General features: G+C 37.0%; 1 protein-coding gene across 1 annotated transcript in view; it reads left to right on the top strand.

Moving 5' to 3' along the window:
- Positions 1-16,066, top strand: part of LOC124711917 (fatty acid synthase-like) — a 436,120-nt gene that overhangs the window by 30,836 nt on the left and 389,218 nt on the right. Inside the window, exons 2-3 of the mRNA XM_047242172.1 lie at positions 3,032-3,267; positions 10,611-10,763. Of these exons, the coding sequence (XP_047098128.1) occupies positions 3,051-3,267; positions 10,611-10,763 (370 nt within the window). The 5' untranslated portion in view covers positions 3,032-3,050. The remainder of the gene's footprint in view (positions 1-3,031; positions 3,268-10,610; positions 10,764-16,066) is intronic.

Below are 16,066 nucleotides of genomic sequence, written 5' to 3'. Positions count from 1 at the left end.
GATTCTGCTATCCAGTCAATTGTATGGACAGTGAATACTGTCCTGGTGTATGTTATGCCATATCTGCTTGACCTGTTGATGTAGTTCTGTAAGAGTTGTTGGCTGATGAGTCACATTAGTCATTTTTCATCCCATTATACTGCACACAAGCACAATTGGAGACAAGTCCAGAGATTGTGCTGGCCAGGGAAGCTGCTACATGTCTTGCCGAGCACTTTGAGTTTCATGGGCTGTGTGCGGGCAAGCACTGTCCTGTTGCAACAAGACATCATCTTCCTGTTGGAAGAATGGAAAAAAAGGATGGGTCCAACAACATTCTACATTTATCAGGCACTAGTTCTAGTTATTGTCCCCTCCAGAAACACCAAAGGTGAATGAGAGTTTTAGCTTATCGCACCCCAGTCTGTAAGACATGGGATGGGGTCAGTGTTTCTTGGCTGTATGCACTCTATGAGACAACATTCACCAGGTCTGTGTTGTAAGTACAGATGACCATCACCTGCATGCTTTCTTCGCTGAAGACTACTGCTCGCCATTCTTCTTCCAAGTGATCTTCTGATGGCACTCTTTGAGCCGTGCATGTTAATGCTGTAGCGCGAGTGGAAGACGGGCTAGAGGTGTGCATGCCTGTAGTCCCAATGCTAATAACCAGTTTGCAATAGTTCGTGTTGACTCATCTGAATTCACAAGCCGTCTTTTTTGTGATGTGGTAGCTCTATGATCTGCCACTGCTGCCCTTACAATGTGATGATCCTGGTGGACATCTGTGCAGTGTTGATATACAGAACCTCACTTGCATGTTTGTAAATGTTCAACAATACCACTGATACCAGCATTGTTTCAACATTGTTGCAGCACGTTCAACTTGTGTGGCAGTTCTCCAAAAAGATTATTCCATCACTTTGAAGGCCACAGTTTGACCTCTTTCAAACTTGCTATTTTGGCTGTAGGAAGCATGAGTGCATCTCTGTGGCATGGTTGCCTGCTTGCTTCACACTTTTGCACCACACTGAGGCTTCTGGCCATTAGGATAGGTACAGATGGAGCTCTCATAGCTATGCCATAATGCTATCTATTGGCAGACGACACTGAAACCATTATCAGACCATCTGCTATTCCCCATATGGTGTATGCTATTATCACATCAAAGTCAATGTTGTCTCTCCAAGTGTAGTAATTTTTTTTCCAGCAACAGAAACTGGCAGCTGAAGGTTTCTGGATGTGTACATTGATGAGAATCTGCAAAGGCAAACCACATTTATTTTGTATGTGGAAAAGTCAGTACTGGCTTATATCTCCATAGCCAGCACACAGAAATAGTTCCTAGCCAAAAATTAAAAGTAACATACTGTAAAACAACTTACTGCTTTCTTAACTATGCTATTTAATTATGGGGCCTTGCAGCTAATGTATACTTAAAAAAGTTTTTTATGAGTCAGCTAACTGCAGTTTTCAAGTACACTTGTCTGCGTGGTCATAACATCAGAACAAAATATAATCACTTTTGGAAAACAACCAAATTAAAAATGAAGGAGGAACAATTGTACTATGTAACATATTTCTTGAATGTAATTATTGTCGTATTATTTTTTCTAACATGTGCAAAAGCCATCACTGTGCTGACTCCATACAAAGAAAATGTGATATTCTTAGATTTGGTGTAACAAACTACCAAACTATCTAAGAACATGCAAGGGGATTGATTTTTAGACAAAACTGAAAACTTTTCTGATAGAAAACTGTTTATATTTATTCAATGAATTTTAAGACACTGCTATCTGCTTTGATTTTTCTACAAGGTAACAGCAACAAACATGGCACCACCAACTTAATTTGCTTTATACTTTCTGTAGACCATTGGGTTGTTGGTAAAAACTTTGGTTTTAACTTACCTCCAACAGTACATAGCTAATTTTGAGTAGGTGATAATGATTTCTGCTTCAGCATCTTCAATGAGCGCGTGGAGCTCTGAATCTTTCCCACCACAAGTATGACAATTTACAACAGTGATACCAATATCTTCTAGGTGTATCCCTGTCCTGTGTTTGACCTGCTCTTTTGGAGGCTGTGCCCCTGTTGGTACTTTTCTGAGACCTTGTAACCTGTAAAATCTCCCCAGTCCACTCCATATGTCTCCACTACCCATGTAACCATCTCATGTATGTAGTGGGCTCCTGATCTATTTAATGGATGTGTTTTGCATAACTCGTGGACCTTACATCCAACAATTTTAAGTGCAAACACAGTAAACATGAGGAGCTGCAAATCCAAATGATGGATACTGATACCCTTCCACCCTATGATGTATGTCAAGAAAGCTGCAGCTTACACAGTGACGCAACAGTTTGAGCTTCTGATTCAGGACCTTCACTTGGTTCTGTACAAAAGTACTGTAATTGGACCTGTCAATCAATAATGATGCAGGTGGTGAGCTTCACTTTCATCTTTCGAGCAAGACTGGTTGTCTTTACTTCAGATAGCTGCTGGAAACCAAAGAAAATTTTTTGTGATCTGAAACAGTGCACATCATTGGTACTGACAAGAGCCACTACCTGCAGTTGGTTGCACCCTATGCTGTTCATGGCACCTGGTAAGACCCACTCCACATCTGGGATGCACACACAGTGCAAACTGCATTTCTTCTCATCCTTGTCAGCCATCTCCCTAGAAGGCTCCATCACATGCCTAATAACATAACATTAGAGCCTCCAACCACCGATAATCCTACTCTACATGGATACATGTACATTGCAAGCAGAGAGGCATCATCTGGAACAGGGAAAATGTTTGCAGCTAGCATTTGCAGCTAGCATTTTAAACGTATTTGTCGTATGAACCAGAGAGGCTTTTTGGGTGTTTCAATGACCATCATGATTTATGTATTTTAAATATTTTTAGTTTTAGAAGTACAAATTGTTCCAGATACTGGTGACACACAGTAATAAGATATTTTGTGTGCAATCCATATTTCACTAATATTCTGTGAGTAAAGTGAAATAAAGTTTAATGAAACTCTGTATTCTGATTATAGTGTAACAAGACTTTCCACAATGACCAAAGCTTCAGACAACTCAGTGGCCGGATCAGATGTCTATGCAGAATTTATTACTGCTGGGAAGAAACTGGCATCACCACCTCCTGGTGAGGAGCTGGTCATTAGTGGTATATCTGGACATTTTCCAAAAAGTGTTGGACTCTATGAGCTCCAGGATAATCTTAAGAACTTACCTGATCTGATGAGTGATTATCGACGTGGCCGGCAAGGAGGTCGGTAACATTTTGTTTCACTGAAATATCTGATTATTTATCCAATATTGCTACTAGAATTTTTGTGTTGCATGCATAATTATGTTGTATGAGTATTCTTCTAGAACTAAACCTGTACTAACTTGTGTTTTGTATCACATTACTCAAAGGCATAGCAGTTGATTCTGTCTACTTTTTTAAGTTTTGTAGGTATTGCATTTTCCTCTGTTGTGGATTTCTGGATGTTCTACATTTCAAGTGCCAAGGTGGTTTATAATGTTTCCAGTTCTCTCTCTTTTTTTTTCACCTTCATTGAAATGTAAGTCATGTGATTAGCGAACTGCTGTAAAAGAGGTATTCATGAAGTAATCTTCAACTGGCTATTAAAAAAGGAAAAAAAAAAAGATACATTTTTATATACAATCTGTACTTATATGTTGACATTACTTCTCCTTAGAGTCACCACCCAAATTCAAACATTTGACATCGTCTTCTTTATTCCTTCATTAAAGAATGGTACCACCAAGTGCCTCAGTCAGTTGTTGACGGCATCCTAGAACTCATAGTTGGTCATGAAACACTGAGTAGCCAGTCAGGCCTTCATCTTGGAGAAGAGAGGAAGATCACTTGGTGCCAAGTCAGACTACAGAGAGAATCCTAAAAAATTCCCCATTCAAAAAATGTAAGTTTCGTTTTTCTTCTATTTGTGATACAGGTCACGCATCATCATAAAAGTGAATGATTCCTTTGGTATTCATCTGTGCCTTTTGGATTTTTTTAACACTCTTAAAAAATCTGTAATGTTGCAGTATTCTCATGTCTTACTCTCACAAAATCTGTTGTCAAAATTGTTTTCTGATCTCAAAGAAGCTTTAACCATTGTTTTGTAGTTTGGTTGAATTTTTTGGACTCGTTTGGAAAATAAGTGTCCACCCACTGCTTGGACTGTTATCTAGTCTCACGAGTTCACATGCTACACCTATCTCTCATGCCCAGGCATGATTCTGTTCAGTAATTCCTCTCTCTCTTCATGGTAGTGCTGAAGGAATGTTAAGGCTAAACCGGTTCTTTCAGTTTTTGGACATCTTTTACCTGTAGACGTTTTGGCACTACCACACTTAAAACTTTTTGTAATATATCATCCCTATGACATGGTGAAGGAGGGTTGACCTTGAAATCTGAGGCATGTCTTCAGAATGTTCAGAAATTTTGAACCAACATCTCATAAATACAATTTCGTCATCGTGTTGCACGAGTGGTGACTTTTGAGTTTTTGTAAGTTATCAATTAAAGCTTTCAAGTACTCTTCCTGAGATTTAACCACTGTTACCATTTCTGCCCTGTCAGTTGTGACCAACTGTTTGAAGGTAATACTGTCTGGCATTTCCTCATCATATTTGTGAAACCGTTCAATAACAGTTTCCTTACCAGGGTATTTATTACACAAACTCATCATGCAGTCATAACTGTTAGTGTCACAGACCATTAAATCTAGTAACTCTTTGTAGTTAAGATCACCAAGTTTTGCACCTGCAATAATCATTTTGACATTTTGATGATATAAACAAACACATATGGAGTGTGTCCCTGAGGATTCAGCCAAAATACACCACGTAGGGCAGAGGTCACAAAATTTTGACCTTCCAATTTTGCATTCAGGATGAGAATTTTTGAAGGCTACATAAAGTTCATTTAAATTTGACAGCACTAGTCGTTTCTGCTTTGTTACTTTAACTCCATTTATAACAACATTTTTGCTATCTTTGCAACCTGGGCACATTCTATTATTTTCACCATCTTCAAAAAACTGCTGGATCTTTTTAATTATTTCTTCACTTATACATACTCCTTTCTTCTTTCCTAAAACTGGAGAAATGCCTTGCTCTTTCACTAATTTTTGGGTTAGTTTAACCAAATGATGAGAAATATTGAATTCATGATCTATTTTTTTTTTCTCTTGACCACAAGTCAGGGAGAAAAGTTAAAATTTTTAATTTCTCTATTAAGCTCAAATATTCAGTGTCAGATGATGCTGGTGGTAGGTTTTCTTCTTCTTTAGAAATAGTGCTGGTATCTGTATTATTAAAGCTTGATTGCAAGTCTTTTCTAATTTTGTCTGAAATTTGTTGTACCTTATTTTCAATAGCTGCTTTTCTTTTTCTGCTACTTAATTTTATTATTTTCAAAGCAGGAGGTATGTCTAACTTAGAACACGCAAAATCCAATATGCTAACAGCTTCCTCATTAGGAATATAAATGTCATTAACAAGGTTACATGATTCTGGTTCTGGATTCGCAACAAATATTTTTGAGTAACAATTTGGGCACAGGGAATTTCCAGGAATCACAATACGTTTCACTTGGGAAGCTCACATAACAAGGACAAATGTTCAAGTTTTATTTCCCTCAAACCTTTAGTAATTGGCTTTTTATGAACTTTAAGTGGATCACAGCACTTCTTTCCAAAAATGTGGTTGTACTTCAGAATATATTTCTTCTCATGATACACACACACTGGTGTTACAGAAGAACTTACTCAAAATTTAAACAAATTTTGTCTAACTTCATCAAAGTCATTGACGTTTTTCAAGTTTTTTGAAACTGAACTGTAAACTGTTTTGTGACACACTTTACCTGCTATCTGTCCAACAGAGCACTATTCATCCATGTTATTGCATTCCAGTTAATATCTCAAAATTAATTACAAATTACACACAGAACAAAGCACATAACACATTCTACACTCTCAATGAAGTATGTACATCCACACTAACAGAGGTTTCAGAACAGACTGACTACAACAATGCTACACCCAGCAATAATGTACTTCTTTATTGACAATAAACCTAGAGGTAAATGGGCATTTTTATTACCATAGAACAAAAGCAAAATATCCTATTGTTTAATATTGCATTATTAAAAATAAATAGTCTAAATGAATATTGAGTGATAGTGTTAACTAAATATAGGTCACAATTAAATTTTATTACAATGAAACAATAAACCATTGAAATAGGCAACAGCCATAAGATCAGTTGTAGAGTAATGTGAATTATTTCCTCATTTTCAAAAATTCATGTCTTTGTTCACAGTCAGATATCAATGTTGAAATTTTTACGGTACATTGCTACCACATAGGTGTACAAACTGTGCAAAAATGATATTTTTATATTCAGTCCCACCTGAGATAACTAACCCCACACTTGACAAAAAATGAAAATTTTCAAATTTCAAAAATTTGTAAAAAATTAAGGAAACAGTTGTAAGTGTTCTTGCTCTATATGAGGCTAGTAGCGTGTGATATCTAACTATAGGAAAAAAATAGACTCTCATAAATCACTCCTTGTTTGTTATTTTTGGGCCTAGAAAACGGATTTTTGAAAATTTGGATACCATATTTTGGAGGTTATTTTGACTGGTTATGTTTGAATTTAGGGTATTTTGTGTAATGGACAATGTTGTAGAGTACACTTTTGTAATAACAATCATGTCAATTGCAATGTTGTAACTTAATCCAGTGCAGAGATATTCAAATTTTTGCTAATGTCTCCAGAGTGAAAAATCATCGCACTCCGTCGAATAAAAATGGCTGCCATCCAGTACAAGTGCAAGATAAATTATTTTAAAAAACGGTTTTGAACTTCTCAAATATAGGGCAACCACTTATAAAAAAAATAAAATATTTCAAAATGGCCAAGCAACTATCACTGGACCACTTCATATGGATTGACCCATTAGTTCCTCATTGATTAGATTTTATTTGATATATTTATTCATCCAGAGATCATCTCACAATGATATAAGATTTGCTATCATAATCCAATGAAAATAGCTCAAAATATACAAACATGCATAATATATGCATATGTTGTGATGAGGTTAGGACAGATAGACAGTTAGGACAGCTAGATAGCAGTGGCCTTGGTGAAGAAATCATCACAGCATTTGCCTGAAATAATTTAGAAAAAGCTGACTCAGGTTAGCCAGACAGAGCAAACTCCATACTTCTGAATATCTACATCTATACTCCATAAAGTGCATGACAGAGAATACATCCCATTATACCAGTTATTAGGGTTTCTTCCCATTCCATTCATGTGTGGAGTGTGGAAAGAATGACTGTTTGAATACCTCTGTGCATGCTGCAGTTATTCTAATCTCATTCTCACTAACCCTATGCAAGTGATATGCCGGGGTTGTAGTATATTCCTAGTGTCACCATTTAAAGCTGGTTCTTGAAACTTTGTTAGTAGACTTTCTTGGGGTCGTTTATGTTCATCTTAAAGAGCATTCCAGTTCACCTTCTTCAGCAGCTCTGTCACACTCTCCCATGAGCCAGACAAACCTGTCACCATTCTTGCTGCCCTTCTCTATATACATTCAATACCCCATGTTAGTCCTATATGGTATGTCCCACAAATGTGAGCAGTATTCTAGGATAAGTCATGTGAGTAAATTGTAAGCAATATCTTTTGTGGACTGATTGCAGTTCGCCAGTATTCTACCAATAAACTGAACTCTACCACCAGCTTTACCCACAACAAAGCCCATGTGATTGTTCCATTTATACCCTGCGGAATGTTATGCCTAAGTATTTATATGAGTTGGTCAATTCCAACCCTGACTCACTGATATTATAGTAATAAAATACAGCATTTTTTGTGGTTTGAACTGCACAATTTTACATTTCTGAACATTTAAAGCAAGTTGCCAATCATTGCATCACTTTGAAATCTTTCTAGACCTGACTGGATATTTATGCAGCTTCTTTTGAACTTCATTACAGGTAATTGCATCATCTGCAAAAAGTCTGAGGATACTATTAATGCTGTCTGTAAGGTCATTATTATACAACATGAACAGCAAGTATCCCAACACTTCCCTGGATCACACCTGAAGTTACTTCTACATCTGACAATGTCTGTCCATCCAAGATAATATGCTGTGTTTTAAGTCCTCATTCCAATCACAAATTTCACTTGATACCCCATGTGATCATACTTTTGACAATGAGCATAGTTTTTGTAATGAGTGAATGCTTTTCAGAAATCAAGAAATACTGCATCTACCTGACTGCCTTGATCCAAAGTTTTCAGGATCTCATGAGAAAAATATGAGTTGAGTTTCACAGGACTGATGTTTTCAGAGTCCATGCTGGTTGGTGTGGAGTAGGTCATTCTGTTCAAAGTACTTCAATATATTTGAGCTCAGAACATTGTCTAAGATTCTGCGACAGATCAATGTAAAGGATATTGGATAGTAATTTTGTGGATCACTTCTACTAGCTTTCTTGTAGACAGATGTGACCTGTGCTTATTCAAACTAATGATAATGGCTTTTTGTTCCAGGAATGTACAAGAGACTCTAGTTAGAAGAGGGGCTAACTGAGCCCCTAATTCAGCATAGAATCTGATTGGGATTCCATCGGGCTCTGGACTCTATTCAATTTTAATAATTTCAACTTATACTAATATTTATTTCACTCATATTTTCAGTGGTATAAGGATTAAATTGGTGCTGTTCTCCTGGGTTTTCTTTATAATGAAACATTTGAAACCATAGTTAAAGATTTCATCATTTGCTTAGCTATCCTAAATTTCAGTTCCTGTCTCATTTGCTATGGACTGGATGCTAACTTTGGTGCCACTGACTGCCTCTACACATGACCAGAATTTCTTTAGGTTTTGTGAAAGATCGTTTACAATATTCTGATAGTCATTAAAGACATCACACATTGCTTTCTTGCCAACCAAATATGTTTCATTCAGCATTTCCTTGTCTGCAGTCCTATGGTATGATTTACATTCTTACCTGTACGCAGTAGTTTCTGTTTTTTCCCTTCCATTATGAACTGTTCTACTGGCTACAGATCTACCCAGTGCATTGTCAACCATCCTTTTAAACTGAAGCCATACTACCTCTGCATGTTCCTGCCCTGTGCTGAAACTTTCAAGTTTCTTATTGAGATATGACACTGATGACTTTTTATCTAGTTTAATCCAATACATTTTCATCATGAGTTGGGTTTTGAACTACTTGCTGCAGGTTGTTTTCAGAGAAGACATTTAGTAATGTTTCATAGGATGGCTTACCACATCACTGCTAACAAAACTGGAATTTTCCTATTTGATTGTTGGATGATGAAAAGCTCCACTGATAATTACAGTGTTACTAGGGAACTTACTTACAAATGAATGGGATTTTCTCTAAAGTTTTATATTAGGATATGAGTCTGGTGGCTGACAGAAGGATCCAATTACCATTTTACCCTACCCCTTATAGTGAGTCTTGTCCAAACAATCTCACGTGTAGTTTCAATTTCCATCTCAGTGGGTTTCAGTTTCTTGTCTACTGTGACAAATACACCACCTCCATTTTCCACCAGCCTATCCTTTCAATATATGCTTAATCCCCCCCCCCTTCCCCCCCAAATCTCACTGCTGTCAGTTTTAGGTGTCAAACAGCTTTCTGTACCTAATAATATGTGAGCTTCACTGCTTTTTAGGAGCATTTCAAACTCTGAAACTTTGTTGCGAATGCTTCAGCAGTTAACCATAGGGTTTTTATACCCTCTCCTTTGGGAGGTATTTAGTTTGATCTTACACTGATATTTCTGGGTTTCTTACAACTATCACTGACTGAATGCAGAGTTACCTAATCTAAAATAGCATGGGATAAATTACCAGCAGTTAACCACAAATGAACTGTGCACATGGGAATGCATTTATGCTTCCAAAATACATTTTTAAAATTGTAGAAAAGCTTTGCATGGATGTAAAAGTTCACACACTATCCTAGTTTTCAGAACTAGTAGTTCTTTTAGTTCCTTCCTTGGAGAGGAGAGAGCACTAGTTGGGGAAGATTAAAAACGGAGAACACTTCACTCAGACTCCAGGATGAGAAGGACCCACCTATTTCTAAGATGAGGGGAGGCAGTACATGTGTGTGTGTGTGTGTGTGTGTGTGTGTGTGTGTGTGTGTGTGTGTGTGTGTGCTGTAACCGAAATAGATGTTTCAATATGTATCTAAATATAAACACTTACTTTTTAGGTAATTTAACTATAGATATCTAAATATATCTGTCTTGTGTAGGCCTAATTTTTACAAAATTGTTGTAAAGTATGGAATACAACAGCATATAAATGCTTTATATAACATATAATGAAACTATACATAAAAATGAAATTATAATATTCTTATTCTGCTTGGTTGATCACAGAGTCAATTTGTGTACTTTATCCATGGCTGTATTTCTGGATCTTTGATAAGTTATCTTTATACAAATGACTATCTCTCTGTGATTCAAAATTATTTGTAAGTTTATGTCACTGTTTGAATTATTAATAGTTGTCTTTTATGTTAAGATGCATCTAACATTCCACCTCGCTTGGGAAAAGTGCCACATCCAGAGAAATTTGATGCTTCATTTTTTGGAGCGGATGCTATCACAGCTGACAAAGCAGACCCCTTATTGCGTATGCAGTTGGAAACTTGCTATGAGGCCATTGTGGATGCAGGTATGTTCATTTTTAGATGTCTTTTCGGTTGATGGTAACTATTGAATACTATTTCTTTTTTACTCTACATAATGTTTGTGGCCATTGGCCTGATAAATTATGAATGAAACACATTGTCATCAACATTTAATTCCAATGCTACATAATTTTCTTATTTTGAATTGTATTTTGAGCTTTTCTCATTGGCTGTATACTCAGACCAGTTGTAGTAATAAATGTGATTTTCCTAGAAAGTTTCCCTGGTATTATTGCAAACATAATTCTAAACAAATATTTCTTTCATTAAAATTATTTTCGTTTTTCCTTATAACAGAATTTGTGATTTGAGATAGAAATGAAAGATGTTGTTCATTATTTGTGCATGTTTTTCATGTGTGTGTGTGTGTGTGTGTGTGTGTGTGTGTGTGTGTGTGTGTGTGTGTGTGTGTAGGAGGGGGGTGGAGGAGGTCACTTGCACACACATATTCTATTCCACCATCACCCTGTACCCATCTCTCTCTCTGATTTGACCCTATTAATTCACCCTATTAATATGTACATCCAACATAAATCCAATGTCTGCATCAGGCCATTCAGTCTAGAATTGGTATGCCAGGCAGGCGAAATTGCTGTGAGCATTGAGGCAGGCATCCCACTGACACACCATGTTCAAGATGTCCATTTAGTAAAACTCTGTGCCCTGCTGCATGAAGAAGTTCGTAACTGACTGCTGTCTGGCCTTGTCCAACAGGAACCATTGACCTCTAAAAGCCTTATTTTAGGTACTGAATGTGTGGTAATCTCATAGGGAGGGATTAGGACTATAGAGCAGGTGCTTGAGTGCCTCCCACTTCAGTTGGCCTGACTTCTGCAGTACAACATATCCAATATGGGGACACACATATTATGAACTTGGCATACAATTCCACAGTGGTGGTTTTTGACAGACATGCTGCCTCATGTGCTTCAGCAGCTGAGAAAAGAGTAACAGGACATTGGCCCTGTTTGGATGCATTTGGTAATAACATCACCGTAGTTCACATTTCCTCATTTACTGTACACATATGGGAAAGACATGAGTGCCACACTAATCCCTTCGCTAGTTGTCATTGCTGATATACCTACATTGGAGTTATGCTACATTGCATATGTGCTGCTGCAGCAACACCCTCAAATGGAAACTTTTTGATTACCCCTTATATACACTCTGCATTCCACTGTGAAGTGCATGGCAGATGACACTTAGTGTTGTTCTGATTCTTGCTCCAGTTGGGTGTGGAGCATGGGAAGAACGGCAGCTTAAATACCTCAGTACCTGTTGAAATTAACCTATCTCATCATTGTGATCCCTATGGTGATGATACATGAAGGGCTGGATAATATCTCTCGATTCTTCACTTAATACTGGTTCTTGAAACTTTGTAATTATGTTTCCAAGTTTATGTCATGTCTATCTTCAAATATCTGCCAATTCAGGTTTTTTAGCACTTCTGTGATGCTCTCCCTTGAGTCAGAGAAACCTGTGACTATTTGTGCTGTCATCTTTTGATAGTTCAATATTCCTTTTTAGTCCTGTTTGGTGTGGGTCCCAAACACTTGAACAATACTCAAAGATGAGTCACACAAATGTTTTGTAAGCAGTCTCATTTGTAAATTGATAACATTTTCTGAGTATTCAGCCAGTGAACTGAAGTCTGCTAACTGCTTTACATACAGCTGAACCTACATGATCATCCAATTTCATATCTCCATGTATTGTTACATCCAGGTATTTGCATGGATTGACTGATTCCAGTTGTGACTCACTACTACTCTGTTCAAAGGATATTACTCCTCTGCATTTTATAAAATGCACAATTTTACATTACTGTTTAGTTGAAGCAAGTTTCAGAGCTTTGCATCTCTTTGAAAACTTGCTGAAATCTGCTTGGATATTTGTGCAGCTTTTTTTTCAGACAGTATTTCAGTATAGATAACCACATCATCTGCAAATAATCAGAGGTAGATTTACCATACACCCTCTTTTTTTCCAAACATGCCCTCTTTTTGAGGCCAGAAAATGTGCCCAGGCAGATTTCATAAAACACTACAAAATATTATCGTTTTTTATCTCTGAGAAAAAAATGTGAGTTCTGAACAAAGGAAATCAGACATCACTGTTAATACAAGCAGTTGTTATACCATACAGTAACCAGATTGATATATCTGTTTCCTTGCACTGAGAGGCTGATTCATATGCTTCCAACATTAAAACCTTACTTTTTTCTCAAAGTTATATTTCTGTGGAACTTATAAGATTTTTGAGGATGAACTAAGCAAAGCCATGTTGGTGTTTATTCACCCTTTGATGCCAGTTTTCAACAATAATATACTGAATGTGGAAAAAGAATCAAATTCTGTAGCTGAATCTATTTCTATTTTAAAATCTACTTTTTTAGAAACTCGTGAGTATGGTATAATCGTAATTATGTGCTCTTGAAAATAAACGCAATCCTTACACATAAGAGGGAAGAAGGTCACTTACAGAAGTATGATATTTTTGACAAAGAGATGACAATTGTATATAGTTCTGCTACTGAAATCTGCTGCAGTGATGGGCTCAATATTGACAGTTTGGATGATTCAAATGGATGCAGCCCTCAAGCAATCTTATTTGGGAATGCGTTGAAAATTTTATCAAATTTTCCAGTGAACAAACAAATGTAAGTGATAATGATACATTGCGATTTGATCAGTTTTGTAATTTTATAAAAATTTTAACAGATTGCCAAAGAAAACAAAATCAACCAATAGCTGAAATGTGGTTGGCATACATCAGTCATTTAATGTTGTTTGTTGTTCTGAATTGCTGACAATGGTACATTTTTTTTATTTCTGTTCCTAGTCATAATGCTGACACAGAATGTGTCTTTTCTCTTGTAAACACACTGTAGACCAAAGACAGGTATAGATTTAAAACAGAAAACGTATAAGGTGTTGTGTCTACCCAGTACAATGTCAGAACTTTAACTGCGAGAGCTTTTATGAATTCTTGTTGGGAAACAAAAAAAAACTGTTAAGAGAGATGTCTTCATCCTCCAAATATTCATAGCATCAAAGTGAAAAAGACAATAATAAGATAACAGAATGTAGTGATGATGAATAAACTGTAAGATACTGGATATTTTTTCCTAAAATGGCTATGAAAAGTCACTGTTTCAGTTGATGATAGTTTTACACTGCTTGTTTTTAAGTTGTAATTGCATAATTTTGTTGATAAAATACAACCTGTTCGTATATATAGGTTACCATTAACATTAATGATATGAATATAATAGAGGGAAACATTCCACGCGGGAAAAATACATCTAAAAACAAAGATGATGTGACTTACCATACGAAAGCGCTGGCAGGTCGATAGATACACAAACAAACACATACATACACACAAAATTCAAGCTTTTGCAACCAATGGTTGCTTCATCAGGAAAGAGGGAAGGAGAGGGAAAGATGAAAGGATGTGGGTTTTAAGGGAGAGGGTAAGGAGTCATTCCAGTCCCGGGAGCGGAAAGACTTACCTTAGGGGGAAAAAAGGACAGGTATACACTCGCACACACACACATATCCATCTGCAGATACACAGCACAAGCAGACATTTGTAAAGGCAAAGAGTTTGGGCAGAGATGTCAGTCGAGGCGGAAGTACAGAGGCAAAGATGTTGTTGAAAGACAGGTGAGGTATGAGCGGCGGCAACTTGAAATTAGCGGCCTGATTGAGGCTTGTTGGCTGAAGCTTACTTTTGCCATATTAATTCATCTAGGGACATCATTTTGTCCCTCTTTTTCTTCCTTTGTTTCCTCCTTATCAATTTAGGTGTTGCAGATTTCTGTTGGAGCTATTGACAAAGTAAAACTGGAGTGAGTTGAAAGAAAGTCAACAGTCTGAATGCAATCATCTGGAGAATATGATTTTTTTTTTTGTATTTCGATGTATCAATAATGCCTTGGTTCATGGGTTGTGTGAGGCTAGTTGAACCTGGTGGGAACCAAGCAGAGTTCACGTTGATGTTGCAACATACTATCCATTATTGCGAAACTCCAACTAAATATGATGACATTTAACTACATTATACATGTCAGGACTCAAACCCAGAATGTTATGCCCTTGGAACTGAGGTTTTGTGGCAACATACCGCAGCTAGGTGGCAAGTTGTTTTTATTCAGGAAAAGGAAAACTTGGCAGTTTCCTTTTTTTTCATTTTGGTGCATCCACTCTTCGTAAGACCACTCTCATAAGTCCAATCACCATCCACGCTTATTTATTGCTTCGCATTGTGACTGGAGGCTTAGTGACATATATGTTTTTGAAACAGTGGGGTTCTGCCAGCTTTCTAATCACCAGTGGTTTCTCTAGTTCACTTAATATGTTTCCACACAACATTCTAGCCAGTAAAACAGTCCCATTTCATTGATATTGGACGCATCTTTCTCATCATAATTTGTAACTACTGTACATTATGCGGCATTGTCTTCCATTCTGTTGCTACACTTTCCTGCACATCCCTAGCTAGCCACACTTCATTCCTCATAATGTTGTGTCTGGCTTTGAAATTATCCTTTGGATGCCTTAACCACCTTATTCCCAAGCCACTTAGTAGCTTTCAGAGAGTTGCTCAGCAAAATGCATCCAGAAAAAGGAAAGATTTTTGCCCATGCCCTTATGAATCAGTCCCACTTTAACTAGTTTCAAGGTGTACAACTTAGCTTCTGCTGTTTGCTGATAGGTGGCGACAGTGGTAAGTAGCAGTCTAAAGAAACAGATTATAAACATCAGGCAGTTTGCTTGGACCTTGGTCAACATAATCTCATTCAAACATTAGTTGATTTGTGTCTTCATCATACAGTTGTTCTTGATTGAAAATGTCAGTTTATGAGCCTAATTCTCATCACTTGTGGGAGGTGTTACAGTTTTGTTTCAGTATGAAGAAAACTGTTGCTGAGTCTCATCAAATGTTCTCAAATATACATGGTAAGGACGCAATTAGTTAAAGAACATGTTGTGATTGGTTTCAACACTTCAAGAACGGTGTTTTTAATATCGTGGACCTGCATAGTGGTGGAAGAGAGAATGTTTTTAAAGATGCAGAATTGAGGACATTGCTGAGTGAAGGCTCACGTAAAACTCAAGAAGAATTGGCAGAATTAGTGGGAGTTACACAGCAAGCCATTTCAAAACATCTCAAGGGTATAGGTACGATTCAGAAAGAAGGAACTTGGGTCTCGTGTGTGCTGAAACCAAGAGACATTGAACGGCATTTGTGTGTTTGTGAACATTTGCTTCAGAGT

This window comes from Schistocerca piceifrons, chromosome 8, assembly GCF_021461385.2.
Source record: "Schistocerca piceifrons isolate TAMUIC-IGC-003096 chromosome 8, iqSchPice1.1, whole genome shotgun sequence".
Classification (NCBI taxonomy): Eukaryota; Metazoa; Arthropoda; class Insecta; order Orthoptera; family Acrididae; genus Schistocerca; species Schistocerca piceifrons.
Note: the sequence above shows the minus strand (reverse complement) of the source record. Positions and strands in the feature narration are given on the sequence as shown.